Below are 21,602 nucleotides of genomic sequence, written 5' to 3'. Positions count from 1 at the left end.
GTTCCCAGTCACCTTCACACCACTTTTTAGTTTGAGTTTTTATTTTAAGTCCTCACTCATGCTGGGTACAGGGCAGCAACTCTTTGAGTTTTTGTTTTTGTTTCCTTTGACTTCCAATTTACTGTCTTCCTGTCTCAGTTTCCTAAGCACGTGGATTACAGGTCGGAACCTTCACAGCTGTTTCTGTTGCTGCTGTTCGGTTTGAGCCAGTCTCCCTGTGTGACACAGACTGACCTTAATTCACTGTGTAGCCCCAGACCAGTGTCAGCTCCTCCTGCTTCAGCCCCTACATACTGGTGTAAGATCTGCACAGCCGTGTCCAGCCTCCTGGGATCTGGGTTTTGTTCTCTCCTGGCTTTTAAAATTGAATTATCTTTAATTTTTTAAGTTGATCATTCATATTGCCTCTGTGGCCTTTTAAAAACAGCAGAAAGCCCTAAAGAAACTGTTGGGTTTATATACTTAAGGATGAAAGTAGTCGGGAAGGGGATGGTGACGGATGGGGGATGGGAAGAACTGGATTTAGGAGAGAGGAGCTGCAGTGCAGGTTGGCTACATGGGAAGCTTGAGGCCACCTTGGGCTACCCCCTTGCTTCCTCTCACCAAAAGGAAAAACAGTACTTGGAAGTTGCCTACCTTACCAGAGGTTGGTGGTGTCAGGACAGCAAGGACGACTCAGAGACCCAGTGCCACCTGTAGTAAGAAGTGTGCCACCTAATCTGTGGCTTCCCTAATCTGAGCCTGAAGAAAAACCTGAGATGGGAAAGAGGGAAAGGAACGGAGCCACTGTCAATCCCTTCTGTAAGCCAAGCTATGTACAATATGACCTTTACCATGCTGTTTACATAGTAATCCTGCTTCTGCCTTAAGCAGCCTCTGAGTAGGTATTTCCTGGTGTCTCTGTGTGTTGTGTATGTATATTTATGAATGTGTGTATACAGATGAGTGTCCTTGTGGAGGTCAAAGGTCTACATAGGGTGTTCTCCTCGTTTGCTCTCCACCTTAGTTTTTAAAATAGGACCTCTCACTCACTGACCTTGAGTTCCCAGATTTGGCTGGACCAACAAGCCCCAGGCAGCTCTCCTCTCTCCTGAGCCTGGGGATTGCAGCTCTGTGTGCTTTTATATGAATGTTGTGGGTAGGGTCCAAACCTTCACGCTTGTGGAGCAAATGCTGTATTGACTGAGCCGTCTCCTCACCCTCTTCCCTGTTTTGTAGAAGAAAGAACATGAGTCTCTATGAGGTGGCGTGACCTCCTCGTGGTCACATGACCAGTGATTGAAGTGTCTGGTCCCAGGTGTCCAACCTGAAGCTCATTTCATTCTTGACCTGCCAAAAGTAGAAAGTGGAGAGTTGTGGGAAGAGAGGAGGGGGACAGTGAGAGTGGACATCCGGGACTTCTCAGTGAGTCATTGGTCCTTACCCAGGTTCTGTGGATTCAGATGGCTACATTTACAATCTGTGTCTTTTTTCCACAGTACATCCATCCTGCAGATGCTGTGAAACTGGGCCAGGCTGAGCTGGTTGTGATAGATGAAGCTGCCGCTATTCCCCTCCCCCTGGTGAAGAGCTTGCTTGGGCCCTACCTGGTTTTCATGGCATCTACTATCAATGGGTAAGGTACCAGGGCAGAGCTGTTTGTTACTCCTGTCTATGATGTGTGATGGGTTGTACAGAAGGTGATGTGGCCTCAGTGAGTGTTTGGGACACCGTTGTTCTTTCTTCACTAGGAGCTAGCTGCCTCATAGACTGTTGCCTTCTTCTGGTTAAATATGTCTCAAAAGACTGAGGAATTTTGCTCAAAAAGTTCCGGCTACCAATGTCCTTTATCTTAGAATATGCCTCTTGTCTCTTAGGATATAGAAATATAATATTAAAATATAGTTAGCGTTAAAAGAGGCTTATACTGTTATTCTTAAAACTTTAAGATAGAGTTCATCTGTATATGGAAAAATTACAGAAAATAGGTAGCAAGCAAAAGGAGAAATGTTGATGAAAGAATGCAGTTTTAGAATCACCAAGGCCTTGGCTTAGTCCCCGGCACCAAGAAAGGAAGTTTCAGAAAGTAGGTGCTGGGGAGATGGCTCAGTGTGTAAGAGTGCTTGCTTTGTTAGCTCCAGCATCCATGTAAGAGCTAGACATCCATAACCCTAGCACTGGGGCAGGTGGTAGCTTGGGGAGCAGCCAGTTGGATCTGGAGAGCTCGCTCACTGTGCAGCCAGCCTGACTGGGGTGGTGGTGTGAGAGCCAGCTAGTGAGAGGCTGTCAAGGGGATAGAGCTGAGAACAGGGAAGGATGAGAACTCCCCAGAACTGCTCTGCTTTGCACATGCGTACACGTATCTCATGCACACATACACTTGCACGCATGTTCCTTAATAGACCACATACACAGATGCATACGTGGAAATAAAGGAAAGGAAAGTGCCTTCAACCAGCTCTGTGGGTGCTTTGTGTATATGTTCTGTACACTTTTTTTCTTTTCATTTACTTACTTATTCTGTTGTTTCGAGACAGGGTCTTAACTCTATAGACTAGGCTGGCATTGAGCTCAGAGATCTGCCTATCTCTGCCTCTTGAGTGCTGGAATGAGAACAAAAACACAAAGTTTACATATCGTTGTTAATAGTCTGTATGTATTGTGAAATCTCCCCAAGTCAATAAATATGTGAACTCAGTGAAAAGATTCCTATACAGAAGTCCTATCTTCAAGAAAGAACTGTGTATTTAAGATTTATTATTATAACTACATAACACCAAAAGTATTTACATAAAACTGGTTTTTACCTTTGAAGATGGCTTAATTGAGATGTGCTTTTGATTTTATATTGCTAACACATAGACTTCACAGTCACACCACCATGTTCATAACAGTCAGTTCTAAAATAAACTCTGAACATCCTCTTTGAGGGCTTCTATACTCTGTAGTGCAGAGCTATGGCACACTGTGTGTTTCTGCAAGGTGGCCAGCCCCATGGTTCCCGATAAATGGAATTGTACAGTGTGCGGTCTTTAGACATTTTTAAAATTGAATTTGTTTGTTTTGCCTGTGTGTGCACATGTATGCCATGGCAAGTGTATAAAGGTTAGAGGACAGCTTGTGGGAGTCTGTTCCCGCCTCTTACCATGTGGGTCCCAGGGTTCACTCTCGGGTCTTCAGGCTGAGGGGCAGCTGAGCCATGCATTCACCCAGTGTGCAGTCTTCTGTGGCTGGCTTTTCACCTTGTCTAGCGCTTGGGTTCACCCGTGGAGCTGTGCGGGCATTCCTTGCCTTTTTGTGCTGATGATGCTCTGCTGTCTGGAGGCAGGCGCCCTGCTCTCTCATCTCTGAGAGCATTCGGGTTCTCTCTGTCTGGCCGTGAAGCTGATGTGTACGTCTGTGTGGAGAGTCTGTGTGGGCTTGTTTTCAGTTTTTGTGTTGGATATGCGGCTGAGCAGTGGGATTACTGGGCCAAATGGAGACAGTAACCGTATGATAAGTGGCTAGATTGTTTTCATAGCAGCTGCACTATTTAATTCCCAGGGTTTCAATAACTTGTAGCCAAGTGTGAACCAAAAAAGCTTAATGGGAAATTGAAGAAATAATTCATGTTTTATATAACTTGTATTAGACCATATTGTTGAAAAAGTTTTACAAATTACTGCTATTTGGTTACTGCACCTCATTTGTAAGTTAAATTTTTATCATTGATGCAGATATAGGAAAACCATGGTATACATATGGGATTCAGTTCTAGGGGTATACTGTGTGAGGTGTCGAAGTCTCCACTTAGATATTTTGGTGATGGTAGATATTTCTGCTGACTCTGAAGTAACGTCTTGCTTTGTGTTCATTTGCTTTGCCCTATAATTCCTGATGCTAAAGATCCTTTTCTTTTCTCTGTCCCCTCCCTCCATACTTCCTTCCCTCTCACACTGGGACTTGAACCTACGCCCTAGCACATGCTAGGCGAGCTCTCCTCCACTGACTTACAGCCCTAGGCTACTCCGCTTATTTTTCTGATTGGGTTATTTGTCTTTTTTATTATTATTAATTTTTAATGTATGTGAGTACACTCTCACTGTCTTCAGACACACCAGGAGAGGACATCAGATCTCATTACAGATGGCTATGAGCCACCATGCGGTTGCTGGGAATTGAACTCAGGACCTCTGGAAGAGCAGCCAGTGCTCTTAACCACTGAGCAATCTCTCTAGCCTTGGGTTATTTGTCTTTCTATTATTAAGGAGCAAGGTTTATATTCTGGGCACAAGACCCTTATCAAATAAATTCTCTTTCCTTGTTTTTTTGCTTTGGGCATCTTTTCAAACATCACAGTTTAAGTTGTGCTCATTATATTTATCCATGTATTAAAAACTTTTACATTTATTGCATGTGCATGCGTGCGTGCAGTAGCATATGAGTGGAAGTCAGAGGACAACTTGCCAAAGACAGTTCTCTCCTGTATGCTCGCTCCAGGGACTGGCTTCAGGTTGTCAGGCGTGGCAGCAAGCGTCATTACTTTGCTGGCCTTGATGAATGAATGAATGAATGAATGAATGAATGAATGAAAGAAAGAAAAGGTTTCTTTGTAGGAATTTGTTCTGTGGGGTGATAAGGAGGAATGAAATACTTCAACTTTGCAGCTCTTGTTCATTTTGTATAAAGCATCTGACTGAAGTGCTTAGCCGTGGAATATATATAGTTAAGGAGCACTATGAAAGATGTGATTGAAGTGGGAAATCCCCAACAGTGTGTGCCTCGGGACCATTTCTGCCTGTGACTACCAACTGTCGCTCATGCCTTACATCAGTCACCATTTCATTTAATCTATTTACTTTCATTTTTTAGATTGATTTTATCTTGCATGTGTGAGTGCATGTATGTCTAAGCATCATATGTGTGCCTAGTGCCTTCCTCAGAGGTCAGAAGATGGTGTCAGATTGCCTGGAACTGGAGTTACAGATGGTTGTGAGCCATCATGTGGGTACTGAGAACTGAACCCAGGTCCTCTGCAAGATCAACAAATGTTCTTAATCTCTGAGCTGTCTCTACAGCCACTATTTTTTAATCTGTGGGTGCATGTGTGTATGTGCAGGCATGAACAGCTGTAAACTAGGTCAGAGTACCGCCTCAGGTATTAGTCTAGCCTTCTGCCTTGTTTGAGATGGTCTCTTGTTTGCTGTATACCAGACTAGCTGCCCCTTAAGCTTCTAAGGATTTTCTGCCTTTGCCTCCTATCTTGTACAAGCATGGAATTCTGGACACATACGACCAAGCCTGCCTTTATGTGAGCTCTGGGCATCCAGCCTCAGTCCTTAGGTTCTTCTGGCAGGCAACTTACCCATTACATATCTGCCCAGCCCTACCTCACCTAAGCAGTTACTCTGACCTAAGAATCACTTGGCGGCACATTGGAGAGGTGGCCCAGTGGTTGAGGGTACTGGCCTCCCTTACAGACGACTCATTCCCATTCCCACCATCCACGTGGTTGCTCAAAACTATTTGTAATTCCGTTTTCAGAGGATCTAATGCCCTCTTCAGTGGGCACCAGGTATGCAGTGGTACACATGTGTATACATGTAAGTGAAATACTGATACACGTGAAATAAAAGCAAATAAACCTAACAGAAAAATCACTTGAGTGGTGAATTTGTTTGATTTTGATTTCCCACATGGGAAAAAGTTTCTGTTCATGTCTCCAAGTCCTATTAGCTCCAACCATTAGACTGCGAGGCATTGCTTCAGTCTCACTGGCTAAATGCTTTGTTGATACCATATTTCAGGCCATTATTTTCAGATCACAGTTCTATGAAGTGTATGGGACAACCCTTTGGGGATGAGGCTTAAAGAGTGCAAGTTCTCCACCCACAGGTACTAAAGTCACACCAGGCTTGAATCTGAGCCTCAGTGCTTTCTAGCCAAGTTGCATCTTGGTTCATCTCCTAGGGCGCTTCCTTGGGACATTTGTGTGCCGTGCTGGAAGTTCGGATGAGAGAGGCTGTCTTGGAGAGTAGATTGGGGACCTTATGTCTGACTGCCTTTGTCTTTTCGCCTAGCTACGAGGGCACTGGCCGGTCACTGTCCCTCAAACTCATCCAGCAACTCCGTCAGCAGAGTGCCCAGAGCCAGGTCAGCACCACTGCTGAGAACAAGACCACGACGACAGCCAGATTGGCCTCAGGTACCTAGCAGGGCTGACCATGCTGTCCTAGGACCTCATAGCAGCACTAAATTCAGGCTGTCTGAGTCCTAGGAGGTGACAACTCTCCTGAGAGAACCTGTAGTCCAGTGGCCAATGGTCTTTGGATCCCTGGGGCCTTTTTGGTTCCCACTCTAAAGCATGGGTAGGGTATGTTGACTCGTTGGTCAATACCTAACCCAAAACACCTTACATCATCCACTTGATGTTCTTGAGCCATGGCTATCTGGACATCGTGTCTCAGATAAAGCGCAGTATTTTTATTGTGGTTAGATGCTGTGTGTTGAGTAATCGTTTCTAATTGTATGTGTTCTGGTCGACAGCTCGGACATTGCATGAGGTTTCCCTCCAAGAGTCAATCCGGTACGCCCCTGGGGATGCAGTGGAGAAGTGGCTGAATGACCTGCTGTGCCTGGATTGCCTCAACATCACCCGCATCGTTTCCGGCTGCCCCTTGCCTGAGGCCTGTGAGCTGTATCCTCTATGTCTCACTGGCTCTTTGGGGGCTGAAACGATTAGAGAAAGGGTTTGGGCTGGGTAAAGTGGCATATACCTGCAGTCTTCGCCCTGATTTAGGAGGCTGAGGCAGGAGGACACTGTGGACCCACAATTTAGGTCCAGCGCAAGTAAAACAGTGAGCAATGAAATCCCCACCTTTTTAATGAGACAGGGTTTCTCTGTGTAGCCCTGGCTGTCCTGGACCTCATCCTGTAGAACAGGCTGGCCTCGAACTCACAGCGATCTGATTGCTTCTGCCTCCAAGTGTTGGGATAAAAAGCATCCACCACCACCTGGCAAGATTTTGCCTCTAAAAGAAGTTTTTGTTGGTGTTTTGTTTGTTTGGTTGGTTTTTTGGGGTTGATTTTTTGAGGAACTTTTGATTTTGTTTCTCAGGTTTCTCCACTATAGTTTCTGCTTAGGCCCCTAAGCTGCGGGGAAATCTGCATTTTTTTCAGTGTTTCTTCTTTTGAGTCCCTGTGGTTTATTTTCGTTGCTTAACTCCAGACCAGCTACTATGTTAACAGAGATACCCTCTTTTGCTACCACAAGGCTTCTGAGGTTTTTCTGCAGAGGCTCATGGCTCTCTATGTGGCTTCGCATTACAAGGTAACTAACTCGCTCTGACTTCCTTCACATCTTCACACCTCCTGCTACTCAGGGCTCCAGGTGGCCATTCCATTGGGACTTAAATGTGTTGAAGTTGGCAGGGTCCAGCCATCTTATCGGGGGTCACAGTTCCCATCACAGCTCCTGTGGTTCTGACTCGCTGACAGGGTGGGGCAGTGTCGCCCATCTCAAAGGATAGCTTGTGTTGCTGAGCTAAGGAGAGCTTAGTATAGTGGAGCCCAGAGGTAGTGGCAGGCTGAGACAGCTGCTTCCTGGGTGTCTAGCATGTGGTAGCATGTTCATGAGCCCTAGATGGGAGGCTGAAGAGTGGGTGTTCATTATGGTGGTGTGTGTTCCTGAAATAGCAGTCAGCTTTGTCTCTGGAGAAAGCTCATTTCTCAGTTGTGAAGTAAATAGTGTGAAATAACTTCTGCTCCATGACCTCAGTGTTGAGCCGAGAAGACAAGATAGTAGGTGTTGGAGGCACAATCTCACTGCAGCCATCGTGAAGAGTCACCTTGTCACAGTGATGAAAAGCACTTTGCTAGGTGTCAGTCTCGCTTGGCTTTGGAAAAGGCAGAGCTGCAGTCACCATCAATCCCCAGTCAGGCCTGGGAGTGAAAGACTGCAGGAGTGCATCCCACTGACCCATGTGTGTGCCCCACAGAACTCTCCCAACGATCTGCAGATGCTCTCGGATGCACCTGCTCACCACCTCTTCTGCCTTCTGCCACCTGTGCCCCCTACCCAGAATGCCCTGCCTGAAGTGCTTGCAGTTGTCCAGGTACAGAGCAGAGAAGCATGGTGTGCCATTGGTTTGGGAAACTATCGGGCATTAGTGTGGCCAGGGAAGCTGTTGGGTCCTGACTTGGTTCTAGGTGGGTGGGTCAGTTGAAGCAGGTGATGGTGTGCACTGGACAGAAAGATAGATAACAGACAGCAGGTTTATCTCCCTTTATTGCACACATGAGTTGTGTAAACTTAAAGGCTGCATGGAGAAAATGTTCATCACCTGGCACACTTTGTGTGTGTGTGTGTGTGTGTGTGTGTGTGTGTGTGTGTGTGTGTGTGTGCGCGCGTGTGCGCGCAACGTCATCTTTTTTCCTTTCATAAACTTGGGATTATAGATGTTACACTTGCAGTGTGTCAGTGTTCACAATGTGCTTCATAGTGCTTTATTACATGGTTACACAGTATCTGTCTCACTTTTCAGTCACAGACTTGGATTCTTTGTCATTTGTACTGCTCCATAGAGCTGTGTATATCCTGTGTCTTACCTGATGTGTGTTTAAATGATACATTCCACTTGACCTCCATGGAAACCCTCTTGTACTCTCTGTCTCTTGGTCTTGGGGCTGGAGGGTATCAGTAAGTTAGTAACTTGCCACACACTAATGAAATCTCTTGTAGTCTGTGGGGCCTGAACCCAGGATAAGAAATGATACTTAGAAAACTATTGGTTTGGGGGATCTGTCTCAGATGTTAATACTTGGGATCTGGAGAAGGTGATGCTTTCCTTGCCTTGGTTTCCCCTAGGTGTGCCTTGAAGGAGAGCTTTCTCGTCAGTCCATTTTGAATAGCCTGTCCAGAGGCAAAAAGGCTTCTGGGGACCTGCTTCCATGGACTGTGTCAGAACAGGTAAGGGAGGGGCTGCCCGAAATGTCTGACTGTCAGAGGTCGTTTGTATTGCTAAGTCACTGGTTTCTGTCTCCCACAGTTTCAGGATCCAGACTTTGGAGGCCTTTCTGGTGGACGGGTTGTTCGAATTGCTGTACATCCAGATTACCAAGGGGTAAATACGTCCTCTCTCCTCTTCAAGCTTGTGTGCTGTCTCTGGGCAGCCCGTAGGGCAGGTGTGTCTGTCTGAATAGAAAGCTGGATGCACTGGTGACATTTCAGGTGTACTCTGCTCTGGAGAATGTAGCCAGAGCTTGTGGGCGGGCAGGTGGACAAGGTTGTGGGTGTATACTCTTTTCCTCTGTTAGAACATAGGACTTGTTGAACCCGATTGTTTTCCTCTAATTGCCTTCTGTTGCTTCGAAAGCCACACTGAGGAGTCAGCTGTAGAAGCGTCCCTTTCTGGCAGTGGCACAACCAGCTGTCCTTAGACCCAGGTTGTAGGTGGGTTGTGGTTGGAGGGCTAAGCTAACCTAAGGACTGAGCCCTCTGTGTTTGGCGCCAGAACCAGCTTTGACGGCATTCGGTTTTATCGATAGCTGTTTTCCAAATGCAGCTTGACCAGGAGTCAGTGCTTGAGAAGCAAGACAGACGTAGCTTAAGCAGACTGAGAGTGGCTTCCCTCTGCTGTGTTCTTGTGTGCTCATAGATGGGCTACGGCAGCCGAGCACTGCAGCTGCTGCAGATGTACTACGAAGGCAGGTTCCCGTGTCTGGAGGAAAAGGTCTTGGAGACACCACAAGAAATCCACACCGTGAGCAGTGAGGTAACAGTGATCTGACAAAGGCTAGGTCCTGGGTCTGAGAGGACGGTTCTCGGGGTTCTTCTCACATGGGCAGGAGCCACTTTCTTCAGCTTAACACTGTAGAGACTCAGCCTCATCGCCAGTACCTGCTGCAAAGCAGCTCTGGGAGAAAGCGAGCCTGCGGGCCTGCAGGCTGGGAAGCGTGCTCCCCACCAGCCTCTGTTGGCATTGGCCACACTGCAGCCCTCCCACTTTGCCTTGCTTGAGGCTGCCTGCACTGGTGACTGGCCTTCACATGCACGTGCTCGGTGGTTTGCATCGGATGCCCATGCCTGTGGGCTTTGACTAACGTCGGACTCAGGAAGGTTACTCTCCAAGGTCACAGGGGTGCCAGGTGACAACCACATTTCCATGCTGCGTTTTCGGAACCCTACCTCTGTCCCTTCTAAAGTATATTATGCATTGCTAGACTGGTGGCCTTCCCTGCATTCAGTCTTGGGAACTTGGTGTATGTGCTTAGGCCGTGCCTGTGGTGATCTCTTGACTCTTGGGTCCTATTTGAAAACCACAGGGACACAGAAGAAGTCTGTTTTGTTGTGTGGTGTACGGGATGGCTGGAGACCACCACTAACCTCTTGCGTTGCTAAGGGAATAATGTCTTCTTCCTAGGCCGTCAGCTTGTTGGAAGAAGTTATCACTCCCCGGAAGGATCTGCCTCCCTTACTCCTCAAGTTGAATGAGAGGCCTGCAGAGCGCCTAGATTATCTGGGGGTTTCCTATGGGCTGACCCCCAGGCTCCTCAAGTGAGTACCTGCCTGTCCTGTGGCGCCAGCCCATGGCAGTGGAAGAGGACAGTTCTGTGGGCGGTGTCTCCCTTTGCAGCTGCCTTGTGCTCCTCCTGCCCCTTCTCCCTTTATTACTCAGCTGCTTCCAGGAGGCATAAAAGGTGACCTCCCCCCTCCCCCTTTTGTAGGTTCTGGAAACGAGCTGGATTTGTTCCTGTCTATTTGAGACAGACCCCAGTAAGTGAGGCTTGGGTACAGGAGGGATGGGTTTGTTTGCAGTTGGCACAGAGCCTTGGCTCCTCCTGCCTGTGCCCTGGGCAGGTGTTCCTGTATCTGTCAAGGTGTCACTCTGATGGACAAACAGCTGTCCTCTTCAGAGGCAGGTTGGAACAAAATGATTCCTTCACGACACTTGGTGGGTCTGTGCATTCTTGGCCTTGTGCTTCATTTTAACGTGGCATGGGACACGTGGACAGATTTGTTATGTTGTGGATTCACTCCTGATGGCTGCAGTTTCCCTAAGTCTGTAAAACAGAACTGAGTGTTATTGGTTTCTGAAGGACAGAGATGGGCAGCAGATTATGGGAGGGTGAGAAACAGCGGTGAGTTCCAGGAATGCATTTAGAGCCAGAGTATGGGGAAGCCTGAGACTTGTTTTCTAACGGGTAGAACAGCAAGCTACTGGTACTCCTCATGGTGGCAATTGTAGCGTACCGGCTTGGCCTGCAGCTTAGACCTGAAGCAGACGTCTGGAAGGGACCAGAACTGAAGAAGGTAGTTGAGGATAGAGATAGATGAAGCTGGAGAGAAGGCATTCTCATCTTTTGTTTATTATGTATACAGCTTTGTACCTGCATGTCTGCCTGCAGGCCAGAAGAGGGCATCAGATCTCATTACAGACGGTTGTGAGCCACCATGTGGTTGGTGGGAATTGAACTCAGGACCTCTGGAAGAGGAAACAGTGCTCTTAACCTCTGAGCCACCTCTCCAGCCCAGCATTCTCATTCTTAAACGGAACTTTCAAGCTGTCTAGTACACCCCACAACAAAACCTAGGAGAGGTTTCTTGGTGGTTTTCAAACAGGACCCTAAGAGTCTAGTGATCGATCACCCTGGGTACTCCGCACGACTACTGTAGACATTCACGCCTATTCTGCAGCACTTACCATCTCCATGTAGTATGTACTCGATGATGTCATCTCCATGTAGTATGCACTCGATGAATGGATGCATACTTAGAAGCTGCTGACATCACACAAAGCAGGAGGGCAGGTGGCTACTGGATTTGCCAATACTGGTGTTCTGAATGGAGTAGGGCTTGGTACAGGTGGAGAGGCATGAATGAGTAGATGTTCTTTCCCAGAGTGGAAGGGAGCAGAGTTATTTACAGGGAGCACAGGCAGAGAGCTGACTGCAGGGGTACAGGCCTTGTGGAGGGAGGTCAGGCTGAAACCCAGGATTTGAAGGTTTGCTAGCCTCCAGGAAGGTAACAGTCAGTGTGAGTGCAGCAATGACGTAGTGAAGATGTCCAGTTGCTTCTCTTTTTGAGGCCCACAGTGCTGAAGGGGGCAAGGACATGTGTCTTTTGGAGAATGCAAATCCAGTATTCGAGTTTGGTGGTGAATGTCCACGTGAAGTCTGACATGACTGCTGGAGACTTGGTTGCAGCAGGCAGGCAGGGAGCAGGAGGTGGGCCTGTGCCTGTCAGCAGACTTGTCCAGATAGACAGATAAGCTCAGCAGTTGCTGGAGGAGAAATAGGCCATAGGTGTCCTATGTTCTTGTCCCTTGATCTGCTTGTGCCCTTAGGTGCTGCCATGCAGTCCTGAGAACTTATGTAGTAAAAAGCCCAAAACTGTGGCCTTCCACTATGCCAACTCCTAGTGAAGTGTAAAGCATCAAGAGTCTAAGGCCAGCCAGGCTACATAGTAAGACTGTCTCTTACACAAAGCATGCATAACTTACTGGCTGTCAGCTGGGAGTCTCGAGTTTGTTGGGAAGTTTCTGCTTTATCAGGACCAAAAGTTCACTGACAGGATGAGGGATTGAAGCCTTCGTTCGTGGCCCTGACTTCAGAGTCTCCTTGAAAGGAGTGGGTGCGGAGCAGAAGTCAGGCCTCACCTGAAGGCCTGCTGGGCCAGTTCCATTCCCATGGCCTCTTAGGAGTGGCCGCTGTGTCAGCCCAGGGGGCCAGGCTGGGAGCACCACACCCTTCTCTGTGCAGTTGCCCTGGAGTACCAAGGGAGCTCTGAGAAGGAAGGAAGTTGGTGGCGAGCAGTAACTGTGTCCCCTAGAATGACCTGACTGGAGAGCACTCCTGCATTATGCTGAAGACACTGGCTGATGAGGATGAGGCGGAGCGGGGAGCTTGGCTGGCAGCATTTTGGACCGGTAAACACCAGAGGAGTGGAGTGGGGACAGTGAGGTGACAGGCTAGGGCACCTGCAGACTGCTAACTGCCTCGCTATGCCCTGCAGATTTCCGAAGACGGTTCCTGGCCCTGCTGTCTTACCAGTTCAGCACCTTCTCTCCTGCCCTGTCTCTGAACATCATTCAGAACAGGAACATAGCGAAGTCAGCCCCACCAGGTGAGCTGTCACCCCAGGAGCTGAGGGCTGCTCTAGTCCTCAGTCTCAGGGCTGCCTCCTGTTTCCCAAGCCTCTTTCCTGCCCAGGCTGTCCTGGATTTCAGGTGTAAGAGAAGTTCATACAGTGGTTGGCTGTGGAACCTGATTGAAACCTGGGCTCTGAGGGGGGCTAGCTCAGTCCCTGGGGCTCTCTATAAGTCATCGGCCATCTGTGACTAGTGTGTAGATGAGCTATATATATAAACTTTATAAAGTTGCATTTATATATATTTTATATGTGTATCTGTGCCTATGTACACGTTCCTATGTGTATATTTACTTACGTTATATTTTGATGGGACAATCTGGGTTCTTTGAGCTGGGCAGAACACACACTTCTGTTAAGATGACCCTGGAGGAAGAGTGACAAATGGGGAAGGGTGGAGATGTGTCCTTGGAATGTTAGGGCACAAGGGTCTTTCTTTGGTCCAACATATTGGTGGCTGTCTGGACTGCCAGCCTGGGATTATGTTTTTGGTGGCAAGGTATCTTAACACATTTATATAGACGCTTATGTGTAGACTTATTTTGCCTGCATGTATGCATTTGTACCACATATGTGCCTGAAGCCTGTGGAGGTCAGAGGGCATCAGATTCCCTGGAAGTGGAGTTATTACTGTTGGTTATGAATTACCACATGTGGGCTCCAGGTTTTCTGCAAGAGCAACAAGTGCACTTAACTGCTGAGCCACCCGCCCAGCCCCTTCCTGGATGGCTTTGTGTGCTGAGCACTATCCTGTAAGGGCTGCAGACGGCCCTGACTGGTGGGGTTCTTGTTGCACGTGCAGTCCTAGGCCGGGAGCATCTGGAGGCCCTCTTCCTCCCCTATGACCTGAAGCGGCTGGAGATGTACTCTCGGAACATGGTCGATTATCACCTCATCATGGACCTTATCCCAGCCATTTCCCGCCTGTACTTCCTCAACCAGCTAGGGGACCTGGCATTGTCAGCCGCCCAGTCGGTAGGTCACCTGGGACTCCATGGGGGACAAGGGAGGACAGTGGAGCTGCTGGTGCTGGGCCCTCAGGCGAGTGCTTGGAAGTAGCTTTCCTGGCAGAGCTGAGGCTGCAGGCCGATGTGTAGCTGTGCTGTTAGCAAGCAGACTGCTGCACTTGAGCGCACATTCTTCCCCCACCTTGCTGCCTGCAGAAGGCTGGGCTATCCTGGACTCCGGATATGGTTTTTTTGTGAAGTGGATTTTTTCAGGACAGTGTGAGCTAGAGTGCATTTTAGGCACTTCTTCCTGGTGCCTTAGTAACAGGTCGGAAGAGAAGATGCCACAAACAAACAAACAAACAAACAATTCCAAAAATCAACCCACTGCTGCTCTCTGATTTCTGCTTCATCAAACGAGGCAGTTCCAATCTGGGCTATTTTAACGGGCAAGGCTGTCTTGAGGCCAATCCAGCTGGTTCCTCTTCCTCCAGGCTCTTCTCCTGGGAATGGGCCTACAGCACAAGTCCGTGGATCAGCTGGAAAAGGAGATCGAGCTACCCTCAGGCCAGTTGATGGGGCTTTTCAACCGGATCATCCGCAAAGTCGTGAAGGTAACCTTGGCCCATGAACAGGATTTTGGTCTCTTTCCAGTAACATAATGTATCCACTCTTTGTTTACAATAAGTACTAAAACGTACATGTATTTGCTGCAGATCTACACACACACACACACACACACACACACACACACACACACCACACACACCACACACGCACACTACACACAAACTCACCACACACACACACCCACACACATACACACACCCCCCACACACACATACACACACCCCACACACACACATACACGCACACCACACACACACTCACCACACACACACACCACACACACACACACACACACTCACCACATGCACACCACACACACACACTAACCACACACACTCACCACACACACACTCACCACACACACACCACACACACGCACACACACGGTAGGTGGGTAAGGTCGAGTGTCAGTGAACTGAATTCCTTCCTGGAGACTCCACTGTTGGGGTTTGTATATACTTGGCCTGTTTCTATGATCTTACCGTGATCGGCCATGTTCCTAACGTCCGGAGCACTGCTTTGAATACTTTTCTTTAAGACACGAAATGCCTTACTGAAGAGTGAGTGACAGACCCTGCTGCTCCTGCACCTTTTCTTTCTTTGTGTTGTCTTTGTAGCTGTTCAATGATGTGCAGGAAAAGGCTATTGAGGAGCAGATGGTGGCAGTGAAGGATGTGGTCATGGAGCCTACGATAAAGACGCTGAGTGATGACCTGGTATGGCCCTGTTTTCTTTGTCACTGTTAGCCTGCAAATGTCAATCACCCTCTCTGCTTCAGAGCTGTCCAGCAGCATGGAGGTGCTGGTGCATGGCTTGCCTTCCTGTAGCGTCAGGATGAGAGGCAGGAGAGTTGTTCAGCTTACAGCCAGCTTGAGCTGCTGTTTAGAGAACTTGAGGTCAGCCTGGGATACAGAACAAGTAAAGGAACTAACCTAACTAGTGGCAGTCTGTGGGTCCAAGCCAGTGTGGCTCTCACCCTGTGCCTCCCACTGAGTGTGCGAGTGCGGGAACCTCGACTGTTAGTGCAAACATTAGTTACCCTTTGGATGCTTTTCCAAATGCACAGTTATAGGTGTGCATACTGTAGGGCTGTAGTAGCTGCTCATAGTCTTCTGAGCATACCTCAAAAGGAAGGTTGCCTCTTGTTGACACCTGTCCCTGCTTCTGGTCTCTGACCCTGGCTCTCTCTGGCTGTGGACCACAGGATGAAGCAGCAAAGGAATTCCAGGAGAAACACAAGAAGGACGTGGGGAAGCTGAAGGACATGGACCTCTCTCAGTAAGCCCCTCCCGCTCTCAGGGAATTGGTTCTTCCCCAGCCTCTACAGCCTACAGTCTGCTAGAGGTGTCCTACCACACACCTCACAGACTCATAAACTGTTTGAGAAGTACCAGCTGAGACCTCACAATCTGCCTCATTCCCTGGATCCCAGAGTTCTTGTCCCTTTGGGTTTGTGTTACTCCCAGGCCTCTCCAGAAGGGATGCTGAGCAGAACAACTTCCACCTTGAAGAGTCCCTTCCTCATATTTGGCTGTTTCCTTGTGTTTTTCCTTGTGATGTTTCCTCTCCACCCACCCAAGATCAACAGATCTGACAGTCCTGGTGCTTAAGGCCTTTCCCCCGTAACTCTAGGATAGGGGCCAAGAACTTGTCCACAACCAGATCATTGATGATGGTTGAGCAGAAGGGGGTGAGGGTGTGGCCATGAAGCCATTTCAGGGCACCCAGCTAGTTTCTATTTGATGTCCAGGACTGCTTTATCTGAAAGAAGGAAGAGGTTACAGGGCAGGGAGGCCAAGGCCTGGCAGGGCAGGGGCTGTGGTCCGAGTGGGGACAGTGATGGCAGGGGGAGGTAAAGGTAGCTGTGGCAGACTGCCTTCCCCCTGGTGGCCACTTTTTCTCCGCTCTGGGTGTGACTCTATGTCCAGTGGGGCTATATCTGGCCGACAGCCTGCCACCCTCTCTGCAGCTTACATGCTAGTGTAGCTCTGGTGTTTCCTGGGGTGGGCATCTTGTCACTTCCATATTTCCTTTTAAGCAGTTCTTATGACAGGCTTTGATATCCCCTTCTCACAGATATATAATCCGTGGCGATGATGAAGAGTGGAATGAAGTTTTGAGCAAAGCAGGGCAGAATGCCTCCATTGTTAGTTTGAAAAGGTAAGAGCCTGGTGTCCCACAGCCGGGGCTGGGAAGCAGGAGGTGAGAGCAAATGCTGAGGAAGTGTCATGGTTCTCTCTCTTGAGTTCTCTGCGGCCACCTTGGTAGCACACCTAGAAAGCAGGCAGCATCCTAGGCTTGGATCTCTTCTTTCCTGTACTCAGCAGCAGGAGAGGGCTGAACTCTTGGAGCCAGTCTGAGAGAGCAGTGAGGACGGGGCCAGAGTTGGGCTAGGTGTATCCACTACAGAGCCTGTCATGAGTCACCTTGTCCTTCCCTGAGGGCAGTTCTCCAAATCCTTGGTCTTAGAGTTCTTTTGTGCCTTAAGACAGAGCCGTGCTTTCTGTAGCTACTTCCCTTAACAAAAATTAAAACCAAGAGACTGAAAGCCATTTGTTTGAAATGAATGATAGTATGGTTTGGATTTAAGTTTTTGCTTGTGGGTTTCATGTCTTGTCTTTTCTTCCTGGCTGGCAATCAAGCCCAGGGCTTCGTGTACCTTAGGCACGTCCTCCGTCCTCTAGCTGAGTGTTGAGAAAGACTCAGTTTTACTCTGGCCGGTCTCATTCATCGCTGTCACATTGCAGTTTCTGGTGTCTGCCTCTAGCTCCTGTTGTACCCTCATACCTTGGACCCTTTGAGGAATATTATACACAAGAGACAGAGAGTGGAAAGGGCAAAAGAAGGATTAAAGTGAAAATAGTTTTGACTTCCTTGGCCACTTCAGACATCCTGAGGTCATTGAACACTGTTTCTCCAATGTCTGATCTGCAAAGTGATGCATTTGCATATAGCAAATGTTAGAGCTCCCCTGGATCTAGCAGGAGACCTCCTGTGCCCAAGGCCTGCACACATGCATGGCTGCTTTGGGCTTATGGAAAGGCTGAATTGTAGGCATTGTCATAATTACCAATGCAGTTCTAAAAGAGTTTATACTGTAGGATGTTTGCAAATCTATGTGATGAATCTCAGAAAGTTAGAAGTTTCCCCTCCAACTCCTTAAGTCGCTCCAGGACTTTTAGGGCTCTGGGGCTGATAATGTGGTAGCCACATTTCCCAGGGGTCTTCTGGCCTGCTGTCAGTGTGTCCTACGGATTGAACTGTGTGACAAATGCATCAGGCTCCCCCGTGCTCTCTAGCTAGACCAGTGAAAGGCCTGGAGAGAAACCTACTGCAGAGAATCCTGGCTCTGAGCTCTGCAGAACGAGCCTGACGCTCAGCTCCCACTGGGACTGCTGGCGAGGGTCGCCATAGTCATGCTAGCTGGCATGGCCCAGGGACTCAGGATGAAGTGAGTGCTCCCGAGTCTGTCCTTCCCTGAGGCTTGCCTTTTTTTTTTTTTTTTTTTTCAAGATTTCTATGAGTGTTGCCTGCATGTGTGTGTGTACCGCATGTGTGCCTGGTGTCTGAGGAGGCCAGCAGATGGCACTGGTTTCTCTGGAGCTGGGCTGCAATAACTATGAGCTACTGTATAGGCACTGGGAACTGAACCCTGATCTGCAAGGGCAGTGCTCCAAGCCGTACATAGTGGTGCACATCATTAGTCCTAGCACTCAGGAGGCAGAGGCAGACAGATCTCTGAGTGTGAGGCCCTGAAGACACTGGCTCAGGGAGGAAACAGCAAAATTTGCTCCCTCAGTCATTGAGCCGTCTGTCCAGCACCTTCCCATCTCAGCAGTTCCTCTGAGGTAGCAGTCTCTGGATGGTATGTCTCCATAGGGACTCTGTTCCCAGGGCAAACGCTATCTCCAAGGGCTCCTGACAGGCAGGTACCTGCTCAATCCCTGTGCTACCCTGCCATGAGGTTTGCCAGTGACTCCCGAATCTTGACTCCTGGAGTTTGTGCTATTGGTTTAGAAAAAGTCAATTCATAGCAGTGTATTAGCAAGGACACTGGCCTTCCTTAAAGATCCCATGTTTGTGCTAAAAACTGCCTCTGGGGTCACTGGGATGATATATCGGGGCTCCATGTGGTGGGAATGATCTCTGTCTGGCATTTACTGGGACAGGAGACCATTCAGCATCATCTGAACAGAGCTGGGGCTGCTCCACAGGTGGTCAGGGTGGGCCTGTGTACGGTCTCGGCACGGTATGAAGCGGTCTCTAAAGGTCTGCAGGGAACATGTCTGGGAGTCTGCCAGGTGAGGGTGAGTTTTCAAGTAGCAGCCTGAAGTATTTAATGCTTTCTGTTTCTGTCCTTGGTGGTGTGGGTTTCTTTTCCCTCCAGTGACAAGAAAAGGAAACTGGAAACAAAACAAGAACCCAAACAGAGCAAGAAGTTGAAGAAGAGCGGTAACAACAGAAAGGACACGAAACTGAAGAGAAAGAAGTAGTGAGGCGAGTGGATGCCAGACTTCTGAGCTGTGTTCTGCTGGCCAGGCAGCAGCGTGGGCAGCGACAGTACCGAGGGGCTTCAGCAGAGGCAGGTACCATCTGCACGCCCGCCATGGCTGGACACAGTCACTCCCGAACAGTCTGCTTAGACTTGGTGCTGGGCAAAGCTCTGGCATTGTCAGGGGCTGTCCGCCACTGCCCCAGGTCACAGTTTCACTTTCGCTTGTTCCGGCTGTGACCTTCCTGCCCTCCAGCACACAGCTTTCTGGAGGAGTGCTCTGTCTCACTACAGACTTGCCCTGACACTCAGAGGCCCAGGGCAGTGGGACCTCTCCTGCTCTTCTGGTCCATCCCGCCTGCGGCAGGTCTGCTGTCCTCGGGGTCCCAGGAAAGTCTGAGGCCCTTAGGTAGGCTGCAACAGCTGAGCCCCAAACGCCTTTTGGTTGCCTCTTCGTTTGGGAGAGACTATCAAGAGAGACTGTTGCTATGCAAGTGAGGGGAGAGAGTATTTTTAATACATGACATCTTGGAAAGGCCCTTTGCCTCCTTACAGAATCTGCGTCTGTGAACGTTGCGTACTTGTTTCTCCTGGTGAGTTTGCCTGCCAGGTCAGAGGTGGAGGCCTAGGCATCACAAGCCATTGGTATGCTGTGACTAGAGTTCTGGCCTCGGCACGTGCAGGAGATACGGTAGGTACTCCATGCCACTGTAGTCACCTTGAAAGTCAGCTGTCTCCTGCCGGGCTCTGCGGTTCATACAATTGGTTGGTTAGAGACAACGTAATCCTTAGGTTCGAGGCCAGGCTGCCCACGTGAGCTTGGCTGTGGCTCTGACTTGACCCTTTTTTGATCTTGGAGACTGTGGTTCAAATGTCCCTAGTTTTCACGTGAACTGTTAGAGGAAATGTGTTTAGGAGGGCTTCAGTGGATTAGCTTGAAGGGAGGCCTGTCAGAAAAGCCTGCCGTGCCTTGGTGAGCCATGTGTCACATGGGCAGCCACCCTGTCAGCAGAGTCACTCAACAAGGTCGTCATCAGATTTTGCCTCTTGATTTTTGTACCTGGCAGCTTCTAGAACTGCAAGAAATTCCCTCCCTCCCTCCCTCCCTCCCTCCCTCCCTCTTTCCCTCCCTCCCTCTTTCCCTCCCTCCCTCCCTCCCTCCCTCCTTCCCCCCACCCCCTCTCCTTTTCTTTTGGTCTTTGAGACAGGGTTTTCTCTTTGTAGCCCCTGGCTGTCCTAGAACTCGCTCAGAAGTTGGCTTCAAATTCAAGAGATCCATCTGCCTCTGCCTCCTGAGTGAAATTAATTTTCTTTATACACTATCAATGAGCCTTGGATATTCTCTTATAACAAAGTAACATGGCTTTACCTCAGTGGGTCACAAGTAGTAGTGATGGCATCTGCATCCCCCAGCCTTGAGGAACAGTGGGTGGAAAAAAACAGGCATTGCTTAGAACAGTGCCCAACCGAAAACAGTGTACCCCGCCTGGGTTCTAGTTGCTCCCCGGTCTAACCATGGGAGCTGTTCAGAGATGGTGGCCCCAGGATGATGGAATGACGGAGAACTGGCTATATTCTAAAACAAGCCTGAGCTAGCCAGAGACTCACATGGGTGCACAGCCTGTGACTTGCGGCTGGAGGTGCCAGCTGTAAGCAGTAACTGTCCTGGGGCAAGGTGCTTCTCAACTTGACCAGGGTGGCCACTGTGTGCAGCCAAGGCTCTTTTCAAAACATATCCGGAATAGGTCTCAGTGCTTTGTCTCTCCTTCAAACCTGGAAAGGAATGCCTCCTTCAGACCTCACCATCTGGCCCCCACAGAATGACATCTGTAAGGCCGTTCTCTCTCAGGAGATGTCACATTCAAAATGAAGTCAGATGGGCCAGCTCTGCATATGCCACCAGGATGGGGAAGAGGCTGATGAGATTTGAACAGAGAGGGTTCCTTCATGGTCTCCTTGCCCCTACTCTATAAAGGGCTGGTGCCAGCCTGCTCTCACTGCTCATCTGGTCTCGACAATCCCAGAGGATGCTGGAGTGACCACGAGACTGCGTGCATGCACTGAGCCTAGGAGAAGGGGGAACAAAGTTTCCTTTGCAGAATTCCCTGGGAACTGTCTGGCTTGCCAACCCTTTGTCTGTACAGGGGACTCTTAGGAAGAATGGAACCCAGTTCAGTATAGAGGGTACAGCATCAGGAGAGGCTGGAACTTGGGAAGGCAGGAAGTCTTGAATGTCTAGTGTTTGCCTTGGTGGCTCAGGATTAACCTTGGTGGCTTCCAAGTTGTCTGCTGTCCCTGGGTATATTGCTAATACTTCCAGCCCTTGTGCCCCAAGGACTCCTGTAAGAAGTTAGCGTTGCCTTTCTAGTCTAGCTGCTAGGAGCAAGGAACTGACAGCTCTGAAGTGGCTCTCATGATCTTGAGTTGC

General features: G+C 49.0%; 1 protein-coding gene across 2 annotated transcripts in view; it reads left to right on the top strand.

Annotated features, from left to right (window-relative positions):
- Positions 1 to 19,712, top strand: part of Nat10 (N-acetyltransferase 10) — a 38,278-nt gene extending 18,566 nt beyond the window's left edge. For both annotated transcript variants that reach the window (XM_087651937.1, NM_001399512.1), the window contains 18 exon segments: positions 1,479 to 1,615; positions 6,039 to 6,163; positions 6,505 to 6,655; positions 7,192 to 7,288; positions 7,956 to 8,072; positions 8,825 to 8,926; positions 9,006 to 9,080; positions 9,615 to 9,731; positions 10,380 to 10,513; positions 10,684 to 10,732; positions 12,788 to 12,884; positions 12,971 to 13,081; positions 13,908 to 14,080; positions 14,547 to 14,666; positions 15,300 to 15,398; positions 15,887 to 15,960; positions 16,759 to 16,842; positions 19,070 to 19,712. In XM_087651937.1, the coding sequence (XP_087508063.1) occupies positions 1,479 to 1,615; positions 6,039 to 6,163; positions 6,505 to 6,655; positions 7,192 to 7,288; positions 7,956 to 8,072; positions 8,825 to 8,926; positions 9,006 to 9,080; positions 9,615 to 9,731; positions 10,380 to 10,513; positions 10,684 to 10,732; positions 12,788 to 12,884; positions 12,971 to 13,081; positions 13,908 to 14,080; positions 14,547 to 14,666; positions 15,300 to 15,398; positions 15,887 to 15,960; positions 16,759 to 16,842; positions 19,070 to 19,175 (1,968 nt within the window). In that variant the 3' untranslated portion in view covers positions 19,176 to 19,712.
- Positions 19,713 to 21,602: the final 1,890 nt, after the last annotated feature.

The sequence above is a fragment of the Rattus norvegicus genome, chromosome 3, assembly GCF_021556685.1.
Source record: "Rattus norvegicus strain SHRSP/BbbUtx chromosome 3, alternate assembly SHRSP_T2T, whole genome shotgun sequence".
Taxonomy (NCBI): domain Eukaryota; kingdom Metazoa; phylum Chordata; class Mammalia; order Rodentia; family Muridae; genus Rattus; species Rattus norvegicus.
Note: the sequence above shows the minus strand (reverse complement) of the source record. Positions and strands in the feature narration are given on the sequence as shown.